This window comes from Oncorhynchus mykiss, chromosome 29 (genome assembly GCF_057628025.1).
Source record: "Oncorhynchus mykiss isolate SJ-2025 chromosome 29, ASM5762802v1, whole genome shotgun sequence".
Taxonomy (NCBI): Eukaryota; Metazoa; Chordata; class Actinopteri; order Salmoniformes; family Salmonidae; genus Oncorhynchus; species Oncorhynchus mykiss.
The window spans coordinates 7,737,501-7,762,500 of NC_143050.1; the positions used below are offsets into that span (position 1 = coordinate 7,737,501).

General features: G+C 44.0%; 1 protein-coding gene across 2 annotated transcripts in view; it reads left to right on the top strand.

Annotated features, from left to right (window-relative positions):
* dclk1a (doublecortin-like kinase 1a) overlaps window positions 1–25,000 on the top strand; it is a 192,430-nt gene that overhangs the window by 139,546 nt on the left and 27,884 nt on the right. For both annotated transcript variants that reach the window (XM_036967389.2, XM_090226450.1), the window contains one exon: window positions 3,315–3,412. In XM_036967389.2, the coding sequence (XP_036823284.2) occupies window positions 3,315–3,412 (98 nt within the window). The remainder of the gene's footprint in view (window positions 1–3,314; window positions 3,413–25,000) is intronic.

Consider the following 25,000-nt stretch of genomic DNA (forward strand, 5'->3'; position numbering starts at 1 on the left):
GATGCAGGCAATGAGGCAGCGATTGCTGAGATCCTGGTTGAAGACAGCAGAGGTGTATTTAGAGGGCAAGTTGGTTAGGATGATATCTATGAGGGTGCCCGTATTTATGGATTTGGGGTTGTACCTGGTGGGTTCATTGATAATTTGTGTGAGATTGAGGGCATCAAGTTTAGATTGTAGGATGGCCGGGGTGTTAAGCATGTCACAGTTAAGGGCACGGTGATGATAGTTTGTAGATTGATGACCTTTACGGTCCATTGAGGTACTTAACACTGTGTTATAGTCTCCTACCATAATGATTTGTTCATTTGTTGCCTGTAAGTTCAATAAATTGGTCTAAATATTTTCGAAGGAGTGTGGATCATCCTGATTTAGACCATTTAGATTAATGAGCTAAATGTCTTTTTCATCTACTTTCATATTCAAAAAGATTTTCTTTTAGCCACGTCAAGACTGATCTTCTTTTTAAAAAATAATCTGCTAAATAGTTACAATTATAACTGGCTATTGTTATTTCGCCCCTTACTATAACTAGATACTGTTCTCAGTCTAAATTGACCCTAATTAGTGCTTGTAAAGTCACTGCGATAAGCGGTACTATGACAGGTCATAATTAGAGATTTCAAATGTCTGATATTTAGAATTCAAGAAATATGTTCTAGCAATATTTGTTTTATTCCTTTGCCTGTTTGACTGTGAGCCAATGCCACAGATGTTAGACAATTGAGACAAGATATTATGTGTGTAGTAAATTGGAGTAGGTTGATGTGTATGATATTGGATGTGATTTAGGGAGAGTGTTAGTACGATGTCTGGATAAGAGTAAGACTATAATTGGCCATGTTAATAATAACTATTTGCATGGTTGAGTGTCTCTGTGTGTAACATGTAGTGTGTGTATAGCCTTAATATTCATGATGATAATTATAATCCATATCGTATCACCATCATAGTTGCATCATAATTACCTTTAACATCATTGAAAAGTCTGTGCACTCGGTGGAAAGCCACCTTGTTTACAGTCTCTAGGAAGTTGCGAGACGGATTGCATGAGCTCTCTGATCGCCCCGTCCAGATTATAGGATGCCTCCTCAGGAATCCCAGAAAATATTAGAAACTCCGTTCCATTTATTCCATTCCTGCCATTCCAATAAGCCCGTCCTCAAATACCTCCTCCCACCAGCCTCCATTGGGGACAGGGTGTATTCACTAAATAAAACCGAGGCAAACGGGCTGAAATTTGTGTCAACTTTCCAATAAGAAACGCCTGCTTTCTTTTACGTTGCCAAAACGTTTTTGTTTTTTTCTCCAAAGCTTTTTCTATCACGTGAACCAATGTCTGGTAAAAGTGTTCAGATCTTCTTCTTTGAAAGTGACGGCAGCAGATTGAAAAGAGCTGTGGCTGTCTCTGATACTGCTACTGTTACAGCGCCAGTTATATCACGCCACCGTTGTGAACTTCCTATTCGTTGACACCAGGCAGGCAGGTGTGAGGTGGTCTAGTAAAACAAGTTGTATTGACACAAGATGGGTTTATTTTGGACTGAATGAAGGATCAGTTTTGTGGGTTTCTATTCCTCCTCCTCCCTTTCTATTCCTCCTCCTCCCTTTCTATTCCTCCTCCTCCCTTTCTATTCCTCCTCCTCCCTTTCTATTCCTCCTCCTCCTTTTCTATTCCTCCTCCTCCTTTTGTCCACCTCCTCTTCTCCTCCTCTTCTCCTCCTCTTCTCCTCCTCTTCTCCTCCTCTTCTCCTCCTCCTCTTCTCATTTCTGTGGATATGAAGGGAGAGTGAGTAAGTTCAGAGACAGACACATCTCATTTCTGTGGATATGAAGGGAGAGTGAGTAAGTTCAGAGACAGACACGTCTCATTTCTGTGGATATGAAGGGAGAGTGAGTAAGTTGTTCAGAGACAGACACATCTCATTTCTGTGGATATGAAGGGAGAGTGAGTAAGTTCAGAGACAGACACAAATAAAGGAGAAAATACTGCTTTTTTAAACTATTAATTCACCCACTAACTTGATTTCTGTCTCTCTCCTCTCTTCTTTCTCTCTATTTGTTCCTGCTACCCACTTCTCTCACTCCATCCTCTATCCTTTACACCCTTCTCTTGTTCAACTACTTTCCATTTCTCTCTCTCTGTCTTTGTCTCTCTGTCTTTGTCTCTCTGTCTTTGTCTCTCTGTCTTTGTCTCTGTCTTTGTCTCTCTGTCTTTGTCTCTCTGTCTTTGTCTCTGTCTTTGTCTCTCTCTTTGTCTCTGTCTTTGTCTCTCTCTTTGTCTCTGTCTTTGTCTCTCTCTTTGTCTCTGTCTTTGTCTCTCTATTTGTCTCTGTCTTTGTCTCTCTCTTTGTCTCTGTCTTTGTCTCTCTCTTTGTCTCTGTCTTTGTCTCTGTCTTTGTCTCTGTCTTTGTCTCTCTCTTTGTCTCTGTCTTTGTCTCTGTCTTTGTCTCTGTCTTTGTCTCTGTCTTTGTCTCTCTCTTTGTCTCTGTCTTTGTCTCTGTCTTTGTCTCTGTCTTTGTCTCTCTCTTTGTCTCTGTCTTTGTCTCTCTCTTTGTCTCTGTCTTTGTCTCTCTCTTTGTCTCTGTCTTTGTCTCTGTCTTTGTCTCTGTCTTTGTCTCTCTCTTTGTCTCTCTCTTTGTCTCTCTCTTTGTCTCTGTCTTTGTCTCTGTCTTTGTCTCTCACTTTGTCTCTCTCTTTGTCTCTGTCTTTGTCTCTGTCTTTGTCTCTGTTTTTGTCTCTCTCTTTGTCTCTGTCTTTGTCTCTCTCTTTGTCTCTGTCTTTGTCTCTGTCTTTGTCTCTGTCTTTGTCTCTCTGTGTCTTTGTCTCTCTCTTTGTCTCTGTCTTTGTCTCTCTCTTTGTCTCTGTCTTTGTCTCTGTCTTTGTCTCTCTCTTTGTCTCTGTCTTTGTCTCTCTCTTTGTCTCTGTCTTTGTCTCTCTCTTTGTCTCTGTCTTTGTCTCTCTCTTTGTCTCTGTCTTTGTCTCTGTCTTTGTCTCTCTCTTTGTCTCTGTCTTTGTCTCTGTCTTTGTCTCTCTCTTTGTCTCTCTCTTTGTCTCTGTCTTTGTCTCTCTCTTTGTCTCTCTCTTTGTCTCTCTCTTTGTCTCTTTCTTTGTCTCTCTCGTTGTCTCTCTCTTTCTCTCAATTCAATTAAATGTGCTTTATTGGCATGACGTAACAATGTACATATTGCCAAAGCTTATTTTGGATATTTACAATATAAAAATGAGCATCAAAATGGTCAACGGGACAACATTAACAACAATAACCAAGTGTCAAAATAACCCATTGTCAAGATCTCTCTCTCTCTCTCTAGTGAACGGGAATCCGACCAGTCAGCTGTCCACTCCTGGCTCGGGGAAATCTCCAAGCCCCTCCCCTTCCGGCCCTGCTTCAGACCTCAGACCACGCAGGGTAAGACAACACACACAGACAGACAGACATACAGACAGAAAGAGAGACAGACAGACCCCCCCCTCCCCATTCTCTATAACACACCTCTTCTATGTTCTCAGGAAAACAACAAGGCCCAGTCTACAGCCTAGAGTCACTAGAGAACGGAGAAACTACAAATCCCACAATCCTTAGAGTTACAGAAGGGTCCGACCTTTTGACCTGTCACGCTGCTGCTTCAGGAATTCTGGAAATTCACGTTACAATTCCGATGATATTAGTTCCTTGACTGTTTCTCCCCATGTTGATGGTTTGTCAGTAGTCTCTTGACGTTGTGGAGATCTCGATGACGGAGAGGTTTCTGCCTCCGGTAGTGGGACACGCCTTACGTAGTGCAGTACTCTCAGTCACTTATCTCCTTTGGATACTTCCCGTATAGCCAGATAGTGACCGAAAGGTAGTGCACTATTTAGGGAATAGGGTGCCATGTGACATCTAGCCACGGATACTGTGCTAGAATGTACTGTAACGGGAGCATGCAACTCAAGTGGAAGAATGACTGCGTACACAATTCGCAACCTTTTCCCTACATAGGGCACTGTGTCCGGGTGCTATTTTGGATACGGCCAATGTGTTTCTCTAAGAAATGAGGGAAGACCTGCTGTTGAAAGGCTGTGATGCTGCGCGTTGGTAATTCAGCCACAGACACTAATGAGGTTTTAATGCTGTCCTCAATCACAGGCCTTCCTCTTTCACTGCAGCACTTTCCTTTGTGTGTGTGTGTGTGTGTTTGTGTGTGTGTGTGTGTGTGTGTGTGTGTGTGTGTGACGTGCAGAGTTTGATTGACATGGTCAGGCATGAGTAATCGATCGTGGAATCTGGCCCTCAAGCCTACTAAACAATTAGTCGATTAGGATGACCCACTCTCCTCTACCCTCATCCTCTTTCCTCCTTTCCGCTCCTCTCCTCTCCAGAGAAACACACACACATATGCTGTAGCATGAATGTAGAGCCCTAAACACTATCTCACAGCTTCTCTCACCTTTACTGAATGTAGAGCCCTAAACGCTGTCTCACCTTTACTGAATGTAGAGCCCTAAACGCTGTCTCACCTTTACTGAATGTAGAGCCCTAAACGCTGTCTCACCTTTACTGAATGTAGAGCCCTAAACGCTGTCTCACACCCCCTCTCACCTTTATTGAATGTAGAGCCATAAACGCTGTCTCACAGCCCCTCTCACCTTTACTGAATGTAGGGCCCTAAACGCTGTCTCACCTTTACTGAATCTAGAGCCCTAAACGCTGTCTCACATTTACTGAATGTAGAGCCCTAAACGCTGTCTCACCTTTACTGAATGTAGAGCCCTAAACGCTGTCTCACAGCCCCTCTCACCTTTACTGAATGTAGAGCCCTAAACGCTGTCTCACATTTACTGAATGTAGAGCCCTAAACGCTGTCTCACCTTTACTGAATGTAGAGCCCTAAATGCTGTCTCACAGCCCCTCTCACCTTTACTGAATGTAGAGCCCTAAACGCTGTCTCACCTTTACTGAATGTAGAGCCCTAAACGCTGTCTCACCTTTACTGAATGTAGAGTCCTAAACGTTGTCTCACCTTTACTGAATGTAGAGCCCTAAACGCTGTCTCACCTTTACTGAATGTAGAGCCCTAAACGCTGTCTCACCTTTACTGAATATAGAGCCCTAAACGCTGTCTCACCTTTACTGAATGTAGAGCCCTAAACGCTGTCTCACCTTTACTGAATGTAGAGCCCTAAACGTTGTCTCACCTTTACTGAATGTAGAGCCCTAAACGTTGTCTTACCTTTACTGAATGTAGAGCCCTAAACGCTGTCTCACCTTTACTGAATGTAGAGCCCTAAACGCTGTCTCACCTTTACTGAATGTAGAGCCCTAAACGCTGTCTCACCTTTACTGAATGTTCCAGCAGCTAACAGCTGTACTCTCTCACCCCTCTCTCTCTCTCTCTCTCTCTCTCACCTCTCTCTCTCTCTCTCTCTCTCCCTCTCTCCCTCTCTCTCTCTCTCTCTTCCTCTCACTCACTCACTCACTCACAAACACACACACACACACACACACACACACACACACACACACACACACACACACACACACACACACACACACACACACACACACACACACACACACACACACACACACACACACACACGCTGTGGTCTGTCAATGATCAGCCAACCAAGGAATGACTGAGGATCCTATTGGATTGTCAGTTAGGACTCCATAGTACTTTTGTTCAATGAGTAAAGAAGATGAATCCCCATTAATCAGCCAGTTATCTTCCAGCCTTCCATTGGTCAGCAAGTATTTCCAGATCAGTGCAGGTGAAGGAGAGATGAACGAGAGGAAACCACTCTAGACTATTGAGATGCACCCCACTGACTGTCTGTTCTAATTTTCACTCCTGACTAAATACTTGAAATTTAAAGGAACATTTCAGTTTTTCTACTTCATATTCATCTCTAGCACCACCCCTACATCAACATGTGAAAATTGTGCATTTTTTAGCTACCAGTACTCACCAGACAAGCACTAGTGAGAGAACGTTGCTACAACTATCTCTCTGGGTGTTCTGAGTTGGCCTCATAATATCACTTATTCAAATGTTCAGGCTTAGTGAATCAGGAGAGCTGGAGTGTATTTCTGGGCTGGAGATTATTATTCAGTTTCCTTTGTGTTGCTGTGACACCCTGTAAGACTTGGGAGCATAGCTGTGCTGAGAAATAGAGGGTCACAGATTATTATAGCCCACCTCTCTCTCTCTCTCTCTCTCTCTCTCTCTCTCTCTTTCTCTCTCTCTCTCCCCTCTATGCCCTCCCCCTCTCTCCTCCCCTCCCCTCTCTCCCCTCCCTCTCTCTCCAATTTGGTATTAATCTTCACAGAGTCAGTATATGATATTCCATCAGTAGCTCTCTGTCTCTAGCTGAACTCTAGCAGACCGTCTGACCGTCCACTCATATTGAGGTTGTTTATTAGGTTAGCTACATTATATAGAGTTCAGTGTGTTCCTGTCTCTCTCTCTCTCTCTCTCTCTCTCTCTCTCTCTCTCTCTCTCTCTCTCTCTCTCTCTCTCTCTCTCTCTCTCTCTCTCTGTCTCTCTCTAGCTACATTATATAGAGTTCAGTGCGTTCCTGGGTACAGACAAGAATGTGTATTTTTAGCAGGTCTCTCTCTCTCTGTCTCTCTCTCTCTCTCTCTCTCTCTCTCTCTGTCACTCTCTCTCTCTCTCTCTCTCTCTAACTACATTATATAGAGTTCAGTGTGTTCCTGGGTACAGACAAGAATGTGTATTTTTAGTAGGTATCTCTGTGTCTCTAAATGCTGAGAGAACAGTACCCTCCCACACATGCACTGACTCTATAGCCCTGAACAGTAGTTTACTGCCATGTCCACTGGTAAACCATATGACCTGCTCACATTATGCAGGATCACTTTCAGACTAATGGCTTTTCCCTTCCAGCCACTCAGTGATGGATTATACTGTGTGTTGCCTCATCTACATGGTCTGGTAGTTTATTATGGAGCCTTGCAGCTACTTGGTTAAGTGGGTTACATGTAGAATATAGCAGTTCAGTACAGTACAGTGGTATGGTTCAGTACAGCAGTATGGTTCAGTACAGTACAGTGGTATGGTTCAGTACAGTACAGTGGTATGGTTCAGTACAGTACAGTGGTATAGTTCAGTACAGTACAGTGGTATGGTTCAGTACAGTACAGTGGTATGGTTCAGTACAGTACAGTGGTATGGTTCAGTACAGTACAGTGGTATGGTTCAGTACAGTACAGTGGTATAGTTCAGTACAGTACAGTGGTATGGTTCAGTACAGTACAGTGGTATAGTTCAGTACAGTACAGCAGTATGGTTCAGTACAGTACAGTGGTATGGTTCAGTACAGTACAGTGGTATGGTTCAGTACAGTACAGTGGTATGGTTCAGTACAGTACAGTGGTATGGTTCAGTACAGTACAGTGGTATGGTTCAGTACAGTACAGTGGTATAGTTCAGTACAGTACAGCAGTATGGTTCAGTACAGTACAGTGGTATGGTTCAGTACAGTACAGTGGTATGGTTCAGTACAGTACAGTGGTATGGTTCAGTACAGTACAGTGGTATGGTTCAGTACAGCAGTATGGTTCAGTACAGTACAGTGGTATGGTTCAGTACAGAAGTATGGTTCAGTACAGTACAGTGGTATAGTTCAGTACAGTACAGTGGTATAGTTCAGTACAGTACAGTGGTATAGTTCAGTACAGTACAGCAGTATGGTTCAGTACAGTGGTATGGTTCAGTACAGTACAGTGGTATAGTTCAGTACAGTACAGCAGTATGGTTCAGTACAGTACAGCGGTATGGTTCAGTACAGTACAGTGGTATGGTTCAGTACAGTACAGTGGTATAGTTCAGTACAGTACAGTGGTATAGTTCAGTACAGTACAGCAGTATGGTTCAGTACAGTGGTATGGTTCAGTACAGTACAGTGGTATAGTTCAGTACAGTACAGCAGTATGGTTCAGTACAGTACAGTGGTATGGTTCAGTACAGTACAGTGGTATGGTTCTGTACAGTACAGTGGTATGGTTCAGTACAGTACATTGGTATGGTTCAGTTTTGTCCAGCAGTATGGTTCAGTACAGTACAGTGGTATGGTTCAGTACAGTACAGTGGTATGGTTCAGTACAGTACAGTGGTATGGTTCAGTTCTGTCCAGCAGTATGGTTCAGTACAGCGGTATGGTTCAGTACAATACAGCAGTATGGTTCAGTTCTGTCCAGCAGTATGGTTCAGTACAGTGGTATGGTTCAGTACAATACAGCAGTATGGTTCAGTTCTGTCCAGCAGTATGGTTCAGTACAGTGGTATGGTTCAGTACAGTACAGTGGTATGGTTCAGTACAGAACAGTGGTATGGTTCAGTACAGTACAGTGGTATGGTTCAGTACAGTACAGTGGTATGGTTCAGTACAGTACAGCGGTATGGTTCAGTTCTGTCCAGCAGTAGGGTTCAGTACAGTGGTATGGTTCAGTACAGTACAGTGGTATGGTTCAGTACAGTACAGTGGTATGGTTCAGTACAGAACAGTGGTATGGTTCAGTACAGTACAGTGGTATGGTTCAGTACAGTACAGTGGTATGGTTCAGTACAGTACAGCGGTATGGTTCAGTTCTGTCCAGCAGTAGGGTTCAGTACAGTGGTATGGTTCAGTACAGTACAGTGGTATGGTTCAGTACAGTACAGTGGTATGGTTCAGTACAGTACAGTGGTATGGTTCAGTTCAGAACAGTGGTATGGTTCAGTACAATACAGTGGTATGGTTCAGTACAGAACAGTGGTATGGTTCAGTAGAATACAGCAGTATGGTTCAGTACATATGGTTCAGTACAATACAGCAGTATAATTCAGCACAATAGTTATTTCCCTCTTTCCTCTCTCCCCTATCAATCTCTCCCACTCCTCTCTCCCCTTTCCATCTCTCCCTCTCCATCTCTCTATCTCTCCTTCTCCCTCTGCTTCTCTCCCCTCTCCCCTCTCTATCTCTCCCTGTCCTCTCTCCAGCTCCCCTGTCCTTCTCTCTGGCTCACAGGAAATTGTTGGTTTTGTCTGTGTCACACACACGGTATAATATTCTTGCGGTTGCTGGTTAATCCAGTGTGATTTGTTTTTAATCCTCTCAGAGCTGAACGTTGCTCTTTACACTACAAGACTGGTTTCTCTATAAACTACAAGACTGGTTTCTCTATAAACTACAAGACTGGTTTCTCTTTACACTACAAGACTGGTTTCTCTATAAACTACAAGACTGGTTTCTCTATAAACTACAAGACTGGTTTCTCTATAAACTACAAGACTGGTTTCTCTTTACACTACAAGACTGGTTTCTCTATAAACTACAAGACTGGTTTCTCTTTACACTACAAGACTGGTTTCTCTATAAACTACAAGACTGGTTTCTCTATAAACTACAAGACTGGTTTCTCTTTACACTACAAGACTGGTTTCTCTATAAACTACAAGACTGGTTTCTCTTTACACTACAAGACTGGTTTCTCTATAAACTACAAGACTGGTTTCTCTTTACACTACAAGACTGGTTTCTCTATAAACTACAAGACTGGTTTCTCTATAAACTACAAGACTGGTTAATCTTTAAACTACAAGACTGGTTTCTCTTTACACTACAAGACTGGTTTCTCTATAAACTACAAGACTGGTTTCTCTATAAACTACAAGACTGGTTTCTCTATAAACTACAAGACTGGTTTCTCTATAAACTACAAGACTGGTTTCTCTATAAACTACAAGACTGGTTAATCTTTAAACTACAAGACTGGTTTCTCTTTACACTACAAGACTGGTTTCTCTATAAACTACAAGACTGGTTTCTCTATAAACTACAAGACTGGTTTCTCTATAAACTACAAGACTGGTTTCTCTATAAACTACAAGACTGGTTTCTCTTTACACTACAAGACTGGTTTCTGTTTACACTACAAGACTGGTTTCTCTTTACACTACAAGACTGGTGTCTCTTTACACTACAAGACTGGTTTCTCTATAAACTACAAGACTGGTTTCTCTATAAACTACAAGACTGGTTTCTCTATAAACTACAAGACTGGTTTCTCTTTAAACTACAAGACTGGTTTCTCTATAAACTACAAGACTGGTTTCTCTATAAACTACAAGACTGGTTTCTCTATAAACTACAAGACTGGTTTCTCTTTACACTACAAGACTGGTTTCTCTTTACACTACAAGACTGGTTTCTCTATAAACTACAAGACTGGTTTCTCTTTACACTACAAGACTGGTTTCTCTATAAACTACAAGACTGGTTTCTCTATAAACTACAAGACTGGTTTCTCTATAAACTACAAGACTGGTTTCTCTTTACACTACAAGACTGGTTTCTCTTTACACTACAAGACTGGTTTCTCTATAAACTACAAGACTGGTTTCTCTTTACACTACAAGACTGGTTTCTCTTTACACTACAAGACTGGTTTCTCTATAAACTACAAGACTGGTTTCTCTTTACACTACAAGACTGGTTTCTCTATAAACTACAAGACTGGTTTCTCTATAAACTACAAGACTGGTTTCTCTTTACACTACAAGACTGGTTTCTCTATAAACTACAATACTTTTTTTTCTGTTCTCTTCTACTCAGAACTGCTTTCCTTCTGGACTCTTGAGAGGAAAATACACTTTAGTTAACATGTGTGAGTTGGAATGCCATTGTATCGCAGTATCTCACTCTCTCGTCTTCCTCTCTCTCATCCTCCTCTCTCTCTCTCTCTCGCTCTCTCTCCCTCTGTCCATTCTTCAGTCTCTCCTCAGTCATGTGTCAGTGTATCATCACCTAGAACACCATCCATTGAGTTGCATCCTCCTCTCATTCTGTTTGGTTATTTACGTCTGTACAGGTGCCTAACCAGGTGCCTAACCAGTTGCCTAACCAGGTGCGTAACCAGGTGTCTAACCAGGTGCGTAACCAGGTGTGTAACCAGGTGTCTAACCATGTGCGTGACCAGGTGTGTAACCAGGTGCGTAACCAGGTGTGTAACCAGGTGCGTAACCAGATAAATGTGGAGCTGAAATCCACCTACACATTTGTGTGTTCTTGTTGTTCTTGCATCTGTGACTTTGTGTACATGTCTTCATCCACAATGTATCACAATAGATGTTGTTGTTTGTCTTTTATTGTAATGATGAAGCAATAAGAGAAACAGCAAACCAGACACAATCGCACTTTCCACTCTCTCTCCCTCCAATCTCTCTCCCTCCAATCTCTCTCTCCCTCCAATCTCTCTCTCCCTCCAATCTCTCTCTCCCTCCAATCTCTCTCTCTCCCTCCAATCTCTCTCCCTCCAATCTCTCTCTCCCTCCATTCTCTCTCTCCATATCTCTCTCTCCATATCTCTCTCTCAATTTAAAATTTATATCTTTCAATTTAAATTTTCTCTCTTTCAATTTAAAGTTTCTCTCTTTCAATTTCAATTGTCTCTCTTTTTATTTTTTGAATTTGACAGAGAGAAAATTGAAATTGAGAGAGAGAGAGAGAGAGAGAGAGAGAGAGAGAGAATTTACAGTACCAGTCAAAAGTTTGGACACACCTACTCATTCTTTATTTTTACAATGTTCTACATTGTAGAATAATAGTGAGGACATGAACATAAAATAACACATATGGAATCATGTAGTAACCAAAAAAGTGTTAAACAAATCAAAATAAATTTGAGTTTTTTCAAAGTAGCCAACCTTTGCCTTGATGACAGCTTTGCACACTCTTGGCATTCTCTCAACCAGCTTCACGAGGAAGTCACCTGGAATGCATTTTCAAATGTCTTGAAGGACTTCCCACATATGCTGAGAACTTGTTGGCTGAAAAGGAAATGACAAGATGATAAAGACCATAAAGAAAAACCCTTGAATGAGTAGGTGTGTCCAAACGTTTGTCTGGTACTGTAGAATATATTCTCTCTCTATCTCTTTCTCTTTTCTTTCCCTCTTGTCTCGTTCATCTAACGTCTTGGTTTGCTGCGATCTCTGTTGTCCATGTATTTTTATTTTCTCTCTGATGTCATTTAATTTCCATGTGATTTTATTTCCTGACCATTATCATTGATCATTATCATTGTTCGTTATCATTGTCCATGTTGTGTCCCTGTCAATATGGCTCTATGTTTTGTTCTAGAAGGTGTTATTTAATCCCCGGTCCTGGGGACCCAAAGAGGTTTCTTCCCTAGCGTACCTGGAGACCCAAAGAGGTTTCTTCCCTAGCGTACCTGGAGACCCAAAGAGGTTTCTTCCCTAGCGTACTAACACACCTGATTCAACTAATCAACTAATCACCGTTAGTTAATCAGGTGTGTCAACAACTTTTGGGTTACCAGGAACAGGATTTTTTTAAACGATGGTTTATAGTTTGGGAGGGGTGTAACCATTGTACAGTATCGTTGTCTCTCCATATTCATTCCCTAACAGTATTATTTCATGCATTCTTAGATCACAGGTATTATTATGATGAGTGTCGTTTGTATTAAATACATCAACCTACATCAACAGTCAGATTTGTCTCAGTCTTTCCCAGAATTTCGAACCAAGTAGAATTACTTTCCCAGCGTGTGTGTGTGTCTCCTAGGAGTTCCTGGCTGAGTGTTTCAGTGAGATAGTGGTGAAACCGAAAAGTCATTTTGTTGTTCCTCTCATCATCTCTCCTAAAGCAGGATATTCCTTTCCTCCTTCTGCAATTAAGTCTCCTCACGCACACACACACACACACACACACACACACACACACACACACACACACACACACACACACACACACACACACACACACACACACACACACACACACACACACACATCCAGTAAATCTGCATGAAATAATATTTATGTATTTATTTTGAGTTGTAATTTTAATTTATGCTGGATTCTGTTTTTGTTCTCCACTCCTCTACCTGTAGATGTAGGTCCTTTAATAAACATGTCCTGTAATAAAACCCATCGATCAGATCACTTATTGATCTGTTGGGCTGTGTTCCGAATGTCCCTCTATTCCCTATGTCGGGGTGTTCCATTTACGTCATCACGGAGCATGTTGGACAGGAAGTTCATCATGACGCTGTGCTTTCTGGGATACTTCTGGCACAGGACACCAGCTGAAACACACACACACCCAGCAGTCAGGTGATAGTAGAAATACCCTAATTTGGAAATAGATTAAAGTAGTTGTGGTTTGTTTAAAATATGCAGAATGATCCTATAGGCTATAGTAAACTTTCTAATGGCTTTATGTAAGGGATAGGGTGTCATTTGAAACGTAGCTTTGTGTGTGTACTGTGGGACAGTAACTGTAGTCTGAGCAGCGGTAGTTTCACTCATAGGTAGTTGATTGTCATCACAGTCTTGTGTTTATAGTCCTAGTTGTTTTACTAGTTTATTGAGCAGTGATCAGTGCACTCTTCGGGAAATAGGTTCTTCGACTGTTCCCATAGGAGAACCCTTTTTGGTTCCAGGTAGAACCCATTTCAGTTCCATGTAGAACATGGAACCCAGAGTGTTCCTACCTAGAACCGAAAAGGGTTATTCACAGAATTATCCTATGGGGACAGGTAATGAAAGGTTTTAGGTTCTAGATTGATTTATTTTTTTGCTAAGGGTGTTTTCACAATTGGTCTATTTCAGGCAATTTTTGTAACTCGGTTTGTTGTTTTTTTTGTGTGCGATGTGAACACTCCAATGGAACTCTGACCTCTCAAAGAGGCCCCCGAAGCAAACCGAACTGAGACCATCTCGAGAGGTGGTCTGAGTTCGGTTAGCTTGAATTCCACGGTCTAGTTCCCTTTTGTTAGGGCAATGTGAACACAAATCTCCCCAGGTTTGTTTGTAGTGAGAAGACAATATAATTGGTGAGAATCACAACATTGGGTAGCAGCCTACATTTTTCAATTGGGTGTACAATTTTCAATTACAGAATTATTTGATCTGCTGTTATTCTTCTGCTATTTATTCTGTTACCAATAATATACTAATGTTGATAGTATCTTCTGATTACAATAATTATGTCTCATATTTTAACTAAACGCAATCTATAAGCTTCCAAAATATAAGTAGATTCTATCTATCTATCTATCTGTCTGTCTGTCTGTCTGTCTGTCTGTCTGTCTGTCTGTCTGTCTGTCTGTCTGTCTGTCTGTCTGTCTGTCTGTCTGTCTGTCTGTCTGTCTGTCTGTCTGTCTGTCTGTCTGTCTGTCTGTCTGTCTGTCTGTCTGTCTGTCTGTCTGTCTGTCTGTCTGTCTGTCTGTCTGTCTGTCTAAAACATTCTGATGGAATGACTTGTCCTGCACTTTGTAAAAACCCAGAGTGCATTGAGTGAATGTTTGGAAAAAGATATAGGTTCTTTTCTAAACATAGCATTGTGAATGCAGAAGACTCGGTCCACAAAATAGGTGAAATGAACTGGTAAAGAGTTGAGTCCTCATTCAAAGACAAGGGCAGTGTGAATACAAAGAGAACCAAGTTATTTTGCTTTTTTTGCCCCAGAGTTAACTTTAAAGAGGACTGAGATTGTTTATTTTTAAGAGGATTATAAAGTGCTTTCTGAAAGTATTCACACCCCTTACCTTTTTCCACTTTTTCTTACGTTACAGCCTTATTCTATAATGGATTAAATAAAATAAAACAAATCCTCAGCAAACTACACACAACACCCCGTAACAAAGCGAAAACAGTTTTTTTTCCCCCAATTTTAGCAAATTTATTAACAATAAAAACCAGAATTACCGCATTGAAGGTCCCCAAGAACACTGTGGCCTCCATCATTATTAAATGGAAGAAATTTGGAACCACCAAGATTCTTCCTAGAGGTGTCCTCCCGGCAAAACTGAGCAATTGGGGGAGAAGGGAGGTGACAGCACCATGCTGTGGGGATGTTTTTCAGCGGCAGGGACTGGGAGACTAGTCAGGATTGAGGCAAAGATGAACAGAGTATAGTACAGAGAGATCCTTGATGAAAACTTGCTCCAGAGCGCTCAGGACTTCAGACTGGGGCGAAGGTTCCCCTTCCAACAGGACAACGACCCTAAGCACACAGCCAAGACAACGCAGGAGTGGCTTCGGGACAAGTCTCTGATTGTCCTTGAGTGGCCCAGCCAGAGCCCGGACTTGAACCCGATCGAACATCTCTGGAAAGATCTGAAAATAGCTGTGCAGTGAAGCTCACCATCCAACCTGACAGAGCTTGAGAGAATCTGCAGATAAGAATGTGAGAAACTCCCCAAGTACAGGTGTGCCAAGCTTGTAGCGTCATACCCAAGAAGACTCAATGCTGTAATCACTGCCAAAGGTGCTTCAACAAAGTGCTGAGTAAAGAGTCTGAATACTTATGTAAATGTGGTATATCTTTGTTTTTATTATAAATTTGCACAAATTTCAAAAAAACGGGTTTTGTTTGGTCATTACAGGGTATTGTGTGTAGATTGATGAGGAGAAAAAAAAACAATTTAATCTATTATAGAATAAGGCTGTAACCTAACAAAATGTGTAAAAAGTCAAGGGTTCTGAATACTTTCGCACTGTATGTGAAAACACCCTAAGAGTTTGGTTGTGCGTGAGGTGTAGCCCAGAATAGTCTTGGGATGCATGCCAAATGACACCCTATTCCCTATCTAGTGCACTACTTTTGACCAGGGCCCAGCACTATGGGTATCACGTTTCAAGGTAAGACCCAGATACAGACAACGTCGAATTAACAACAGTTTATTAATCCAACAGGGGCAGGCAAAGGGCTGTGAGATATGGGTTTAACTCTGGACACATAAAAGGTGAGTTGTATACCAAGGGTACGGGGCAACAGAACTCTGGACACATGAAAGGTGAGTTGTACCAAGGGTACGGGGCAACAGAACTCTGGACACATAAAAGGTGAGTTGTACCAAGGGTACGGGGCAACAGAACTCTGGACACATAAAAGGTGAGTTGTACCAAGGGTACGGGGCAACAGAACTCTGGACACATAAAAGGTGAGTTGTACCAAGGGTATGGGGCAACAGAACTCTGGACACATAAAAGGTGGGTTGTATACCAAGGGTACGGGGCAACAAAACTCTGGACACATAAAAGGTGAGTTGTATACCAAGGGTACGGAGCTATAGAAGACAAACAGCAGAGGGGATAATAATTTTAGAGATGGGAAACGGGAAGATAAACCGGGGGGAGAGTTTGTGGGATTTCACATGGAGGGGCAGATCCCGGGTGGATAGCCATACCTTCTGCCCGAGACCATACAGGGGAGCTGGGGTTCGATGGTGATCCGCTTGTCATCGATACCTGGACACTCTAATGGCAATAGGCATAGTGGCAGAGCAGGGAAGGGTGTTGTGGGTGTATTCCACCCACACAAGCTGCTGGTTCCAGATGGTGGGGTTGGCGGAGATCAGGCAGTGCAGAGTAGTCTCGAAGTCCTGGTTGGCTCGCTCCGACTGGCCATTGGACTGGGGGTGGAACCCATAGGAAAGGCTGGCCGACGGCCCAATGAGGGTGCAGAATGCCTTCCAGAACCGGGAAGAGAACTGAGGACCTCCCGGACCTGTTTCCCTGAGTGCCGTCACCGGGTCTCGGGCTCCGGGGTGGTAACTGTGGGGCTATAGCGGCGAGACAGGGCATCCGGCTTGGACCCCAGCCGGTAAGAGAGGGAAAAGTTTAACCGTGTAAACAGCAGGGTTTGCCTGGAGTTGAGGCGCTTGGCGGTGTGGAGATACTCCAGGTTTTTGTGGTCCGCCCCTTCCAGCCAGTGCTTCCATTCCTCCAACTCCATCTTCACCGCGAGAAGCTCTCGATTCCCCACATTGTAGTCCCTTTCAGTGGCGTTGAGGCGGTGGGAGAAGAAGGTGCAGGGATGCAGCTTCAGATACAGGGCAGAACGTTGGGACAGGACACGCCCCCCCTCCGACATCCGAAGCATTGGCCTCCACCACGAACTGGCGGGATGGGTCCGGATAAACCAGGATGGGAGCAATGGTGAAGCGGTTTTTAAGGTCCCGGAACGCCCGGTCAGCAGTTGGTGACCACTTGAACAGAACCTTGAGAGTGGGTGCTGACACCTGGGAAGCCAGGGTGCTGTATCCCCTGGATAAAACTGCGATAAAAGGTGGCAAACCCCAGGAAATGTTGCAGCTGCACCCTGGACGTAGGCGGAGGCCAATCCATCACTGCTCTCACCTTCCCGGGATCCAAGGGGATGGTGGAGCGATGGAACTCGCACTTCTCCGACCTTCCCAAACAGCTTTCTCCAGGAGGCGTTGAAGAACCTGGGGGACGTGAAGCATGTGTTCTTTGGTGGAGAGGGAGAAGACGAGGATGTCATCAATGTAGACGAAGACAAACCGGATCAACATGTCACGGAGAACATCATTTACAAGAGCCTGGAACAAAGCAGGGGTGTTGGTGAGGCCAAAAGGCATGACCAGATACTCGTAGTGGCCGCTGTCCGTGTTGAAGGCGGTCTTCCACTCATCCCCCTCTCGTATCTGCACCAGGTGGTAGGCGTTCCGTAGATCCGGCTTGGAAAACACAGTGGTGCCCTGGAGCGGCTCGAAGGCCGAGGAAATTATTGGTAGCGGGTAACTGTTCTTAGCAGTAATGTCATTGAGTCCCTGGTAGTCAATGCTCGGGCGTTGGGTCTTGTCCTTTTTCTCCACGAAGAAGAACCCTGAACCGGCGGGAGAGGAAGAGGGACGTATAAATCCTGCAGCTAGGGAGTCCCCAATGTAGGTCTTCATAGCCTTGGTCTCCGGTCTCGACAGAGAGTACAGACATCCCCGGGGCGGCGTGGTGCTAGGGAGAAGGTCAATCCCGCAGTCATAGGGTCAGTGCGGCAGAAGCGAAGTGGTCCGGGCCGCGGGGATGGTGGAGAGGTTCTGGGCACCTTCCGAGCCCCCAGGAAGACGTTCCGGGGCAGGTTGCGCTGACTTCAGACAATGGGCATGGCAGAACGGACTCCAGCCCATGATAGCACCCGTAGAACAGTTGATGAGGGGATTGTGTCACTGGAGCCAGGAGAATCCCAAAACGACTGAAATCTGAGTAGACTTGATGAGCAGAAATTGAATAGTCTCACTGTGATTCCCTGACACCCGTAGGTTGATGGGAGTGGTATTCTGAGTGACCTGGCCTATAGAGCGCCTGCCAGTGCTCTAATATCTATGGGAATGGAGAGGGGTTGAGTGGGGATGTTCAGCTCAGAAGCCAGAGTAGGATCCAAAAAGATCTCATCGGCCCCAGAGTCAATGAGGACCCGGAGAGATTTAGACTGGTTTCCCCACAGCAGAATGGCATGAAAAGGTGTGTGAGCAAGGGAAGCAGAAAAGTTCACCATATGGCCCACCAGAGTACTCGCTCCTACCGGTAAGCCTGATCTTTTAAAGGACAAGAGGACACAAAATGACCAAGAGTCCCGCAATACAATTTTTTTTCATTTTGATCCTGTATTGGCATTCCGCTGGCGACAGCCCAACTCTGTCTAGTTGCATAGGCTCGGGAAGCGGTGACTCGGCCGGCTTCAGCGACTCTCGGGGGAGGTCAGGAAGCCTCGGGTTCTCTCGGCAACGGGACTTCCGGGATGACTCGGAGGCAAGGTGGAATCCCTGTAAGTACGAACAAAATAAAATTTCCTCCCCCTCCTATACCATCGATATGGATGGTCAACGTGATGAGGGAATCGAGATCCGTAGGTAACCCCCGAGCAGCAAGCTCATCCTTGACCTCCTCCGAGACACCATGCAGGAACATATCAAACAGCGCTTCCTGGTTCCAAGTACTCTCTACTGCCAATGTGCGGGAAATCCACCGCATAGTCTGCCACATTGCGGGAGTCCTGCCGAAGCTGGATTAGCTTCCGGGCAGTTTCTCTTCCAAAGAACCGGGCAGCAAAAACCTTCTTCACCTCTCCCACGAACCCCTCCAGAGTACCGCATATGGCCAGCTGTTGTTCCCGTACAGCAGTAGCCCAGGTGAGAGCAGCGTGATGAGATAGGCTATCTTGTAGCGATCCGAGGGGAAGGAGGAGGGCTGAAGCTCGAAGATGAGGGCACACTGAGCTAGAAACACCCAACAGGTGCTCAGCTCTCCACTGAAGCCTTCCGGGGGAGATAAGCAGGGGTCCCGAGAAGGTGGAGTGACCGATGAGATGGCACTGCTTACAGCTGAGTTACTGAGGGGCTGTGGGGTTACCACCTTGGTAGGTTGCCTCCCAAACAACCTGTGGAATTGCTCTAGCAAAATGTTCAACGCCCGGTCATGGCGTTCAGCCAACATTCACACCCCCTCCATAAGGCCATGAAGCAATTCATCGTGCCTACCAATGGTGGCTCCTTGGGAGGAGATGGGTCTGCTGGGCCAGTTCCTTTTATCACGTTTCATAGGTAAGACCCAGATGCAGACAACGTCGAATTAACAACAGTTTATTAATCCAACAAGGGCAGGCAAAAGACAGGTCAAGGGTAGGCAGGAGTCAGTAATCCAGATAGGTGGGGTATGGGTACCATACGGCAGGCAGGCTCAGGGTCAGGGCAGGCAGAAAAGGTCAAAACCTGGGAATAATCGAGAGACAGGACCTGAGGGAAAAGCGATGGTAGGCTTGGCGAAACAAAACAAACTGGCAACAGACAAACAGAGAACCCAGGAATAAATACACAGGAGATAATGGGGAAGATGGGCGACACCCGGAGAGGGGTTGAGGCAAGTACAAAGACAGGTGAAACAGATCAGAGTGTGACAATGGGGGAATAGAGTATTTTGGTTTCACCCTCTGTCTGTTGTAGCACCTCTCTCGAGACCTATCGACTAAACTACATGCACTCACTTCTCTCTCTCGCTCTATTTCACTCTCTCTGTTTCTCTGTCTATTGCAGCACCTCTCTCCAGACCTCTATTGACAAAACTGCCTGCACTTGCTTCTCTCTCTCTCTCCACCACTTCTCTCTCTGGCACTCTCTCTCTCTCTCTCTCTCTCTCCCCCATCTCTCTCTTTATCCTTCCATCTCTGAGGAGAAGAAAACAGTAGGCTGAACCCCTAGCTCTCCCAACCTGGAGACAGGAAGGATATACAGTATGTTCTTATATGGGCGTTCTGGGCTTGCTGGAAGTGTCATAAGCGCTGCTCTCTTGAAATAGTTTCCATAGCAACAGTATTTTGTTCCCCTAAGTGTTGCTAGATCGCCTCTGCAGAGAAACTAAGAGTTGTGTTTTTCAAATGACTGACCTCACTGACTGACTGACTGTCTGACTGACTGAATCACTGACTGACTCACCAACTCACTGGCTGACTCACTGACTCACTCACTGATTCACTGACTGACTCATTGGCGGACTGACTAAGTGACTAATTCACTGACTCACTGGCTCACTGGCTCACTCACTGGCTGACTGACTCACTGACTTACTCACTGACTGACTGACTCACTGACTCACTGACTTACTCACTGACTGACTGACTAAGTCTCTGGCTTACTCACTGACTGACTGACTAAGTCTCTGGCTTACTCACTGACTGACTGACTAAGTCTCTGACTGACTAACTCACTGACTGACTGACTAAGTCTCTGACTGACTAACTGACTCACTGACATAACTCACTGGCTGACTTACTCACTGACTGACTAACTGACTCACTGTCTGACTGACTGACCAGTTACATAACTACAGATATTGATTTTAGGAACACAAACAACAACAGGATGTTTATTTACTTAGTCCTTCCTGTCATATTTCATAACATCTGAGGTTTGATCAGGAAGGTGAAACATTGAATATGATCAACCTGAGAACCATACAGAACATTCCGGGTAGAAACACAACATACAGAACAGACAGATACATTCCTGGAATAGAAATGGCTTCCTGTCCTCATCTTCTGTCCTGCACTGACTTATTAGAGAACACACTAGGAAAGGTAGGCGTCCTCCATGTAGCTTTCACCTGTCCTGTGTTGTTCAGATCAGAGGAAGACAGGAAGCTGATTGGGTCATTCTCAGTACGTCAATCATGAGGTATCTTCTAGAGTCAATCTGACAGTCTACCTTTAATAGAGTTGTAGTCTTCTCACACCTACATGAGTCTGGTTTCTTATTATTCTATCTCTCACAAGGATCCTCACCTAAGTGCCTCTTACGGACAGACAGAGAGGAGATGGATAGGGTTGAGAAGGGTAGACAGAGAGAGGAGAGAAGACAGGGAGAGGAGGAGGAGAGATGAGGGTAGACAGAGAGAGGAGGAGGAGAGATGAGGGTAGACAGAGAGAGGATAGAAGACAGGGAGAGGAGGAGGAGGAGAGATGAGGGTAGACAGAGAGAGGAGGAGAGATGAGGGTAGACAGAGAGAGGAGAGAAGACAAGGAGAGGAGGAGGAGAGATGAGGGTAGACAGGGAGAGGGGGAGGAGAGATGAGGGTAGACAGAGGGAGGAAAGAAGACAAGGAGAGGAGGAGGAGAGATGAGGGTAGACAGAGAGAGGAGAGAAGACAGGGAGAGGAGGAGGAGAGATGAAGGTAGACAGAGTGGAGACTGGGAGAGGAGATGGAGAGATGAGGGTAGACAGAGAGAGGAGAGAAGACAGGGAGAGGAGGAGGAGAGATGAGGGTAGACAGAGAGGAGACTGAGAGAGGAGATGGAGAGATAAGGGTAGACAGAGAGGAGAGAAGACAGTGACGTGACTTTCATTAATGTGATGACTGTTATTTATCGAATCCACCAACTATGTTTAATTGTTACCAGATTAAATTGATCATCACTTATTACTCATTACGTCATATCAGTCTCATTCTGAAAGTCGCAGACTTCTTGAATCCACAAGAACCCCAGCCCTTTTCTGTTCTACACAAATGGATTTAATTATGTATTTACTAACTAACTAAATAATAACACAGAATACACATGCACACTTACATGAGACAAAAGTCCCTAGTGGACTGACAAAATATGACAGCTTATTACACAGAGACGAAGAAGGGGGTGGGGAAAGTAGAGATGTAGAGGAAAAGGGACATTTATCGTGGATACATTCTAGAACTGTCCTCACATTAATCATATGCCTTTGCACATGAACTGCCACCCGTTTGGGTAAGAAATGCAATGTATTTACGTGTAGATGTCTTTGTACGTCTCTGTTGAAACCAATCAATCCTTCTATGGGAAGGGCTCGATGGGTGTAAGGCTCTAGTTGTCCACCAGAGGTCACAATGTCCTTCTTCATAGTTGTCTTGGTCTTGTGGTGGACTGTTCAAATAGAACAGATCTTCAGATGCACCAATGATTGTTTGAGATGGGATCTTCTCCTTCTTTTCTAGTCAAAGTTCTAGATCCCTTTACATGCACAGCTGCAGACTGTCACATGTTCCTGGTCTAGTGAGTTTATCTTCTTCACCTCGTGTTGAGTTTCAGAGTTTTTCAACCATTTCAACATGTAGCCACAGCTGCACGCTTTCTGGTCTGGGAGTTTCAACCATTTGTAACGTTTAGCTCACGCTTCACATCTGCTGGTCTGCATATGAATACCTTCTATTGTCAAAAAGGGCGGTTAAATCACACTGACACGCTCTCCTAACTTCATTTATTAAACTATGATCTGGTTAGAAAACTAAAATCACATTCCTATCGTAACAAAAATAGTTTAATAGTTATTCATATTGTAGGAGAGAAGACAGGGAGACAGAGAGAGGAGAGCAGGGTAGCCTAGTGGTAAGAGCGTTGGACTAGTAACCGGAAGGTTGCAAGATCAAACCCCCGAGCTGACAAGGTACAAATCTGTCGATCTGCCCCTGAACAGGCAGTTAACCCACTGTTCCTAGGCCGTCATTGAAAATAAGAATTTGTTCTTAACTGACTGGTCTAGTTAAATAAAGGTAACATTTAATTAACATCATATTGGATGAAAACTTAACAGCCAAAGGGGGTTTCCTTCCTAAGCTTCAGTATTTGGTTCATACAGTTTTTAATAACGTCACAAAATGAAAAGCAATATGACGTTATTATTCTTTAGATCCCCACTGACCACTCTTAACATTCCTATCTTAGAAATATTGTTAGACAGAGAGAGGAGAGAAGACAGGGGGAGGAGGAGGAGAGATGAAGGTAGACAGGGAGAGGAGAGAAGACAGGGAGAGGAGGAGGAGAGATGAGCGTTGACAGAGAGAGGAGAGAAGACAGGGGGAGGAGGAGGAGAGATGAAGGTAGACAGGGAGAGGAGAGAAGATAGGGAGAGGAGGAGGAGAGATGAGCGTTGACAGAGAGAGGAGAGAAGACAAGGGGAGGAGGAGGAGAGATGAAGGTAGACAGGGAGAGGAGAGAACACAGGGAGAGGAGGAGGAGAGATGAGCGTTGACAGAGAGAGGAGAGAAGACAAGGGGAGGAGGAGGAGAGATGAAGGTAGACAGGGAGAGGAGAGAAGACAAGGAGAGGAGGAGGAGAGATGAGTGTAGACAGAGAGAGGAGAGAAGACAAGGAGAGGAGGAGTAGAGATGAAGGTAGACAGGGAGAGGAGAGAAGACAAGGAGAGGAGGAGGAGAGATGAGGGTAGACAGAGAGAAGACAGGGAGAGGAGGAGAGACGAGGGTAGACAGAGAGAGGAGAGAATACAAGGAGAGGAGGAGTAGAGATGGGGGGTAGACGGAGAGAGGAGACGGGGAGAGGAGATGGAGAGATGAGCATAGACATTAGCCCCATTCATACCTGGTTCTAACATGCGTCTGTTGCCTTGAGCTTGTCCACATTCTGAATGTGCCCACATTTGTCGACAGGTGTAGACAATCAAAAGATAAATCATGATGTAATTGTGATTACATCATTTGGTGTAATCAGTATTTGGTGACCATACCACCACTGTTTATTCTGGACAGTGATGTGACAATATTGAGGAAAAGTTTTTATAAACGGTTTTATAAACGTTGGACATGTGAATAGTCAAATTCAGTTGATATCAGATAAGAAAATAATACTGTGATAAAATACAGTAACTTGTCTGTGGAAAAGTTTGAAAAGTCATTATACCTTGATATAAAGGTACAGGGGAACATTATACCTTGATATAAAGGTACAGGGGAACATTATACCTTGATATAAAGGTACAGGGGAACATTATACCTCCACATTATACCTTGATATAAAGGTACAGGGGAACATTATACCTTGATATAAAGGTACAGGGGAACATTATACCTTGATATAAAGGTACAGGGGAACATTATACCTCCACATTATACCTTGAGCTAAAGGTACAGGGGAACATTATACCTTGAGCTAAAGGTACAGGGGAACATTATACCTTGAGCTAAAGGTACAGGGGAACATTATACCTTGATGTAAAGGTACAGGGGAACATTATACCTTGATGTAAAGGTACAGGGGAACATTATACCTTGATGTAAAGGTACAGGGGAACATTATACCTTGATATTAAGGTACAGGGGAACATTATACCTCCACATTATACCTTGATATAAAGGTACAGGGGAACATTATACCTCAATATAAAGGTACAGGGGAACATTATACCTTGATATTAAGGTACAGGGGAACATTATACCTCGATATAAAGGTACAGGGGAACATTATACCTCGATATAAAGGTACAGGGGAACATTATACCTCCACATTATACTTTGATATGAAGGTACAGGGGAACATTATACCTCCACATTATACCTTGAGCTAAAGGTACAGCGGAACATTATACCTTGAGCTAAAGGTACAGGGGAACATTATACCTTGATATAAAGGTACAGGGGAACATTATACCTTGATATTAAGGTACAGGGGAACATTATACCTCCACATTATACCTTGATATAAAGGTACAGGGGAACATTATACCTCAATATAAAGGTACAGGGGAACATTATACCTTGATATTAAGGTACAGGGGAACATTATACCTCCACATTATACCTTGATATAATGGTACAGGGGAACATTATACCTCGATATAAACGTACAGGGGAACATTATACCTCAATATAAAGGTACAGGGGAACATTATACCTCCACATTATAACTTGATATAAAGGTACAG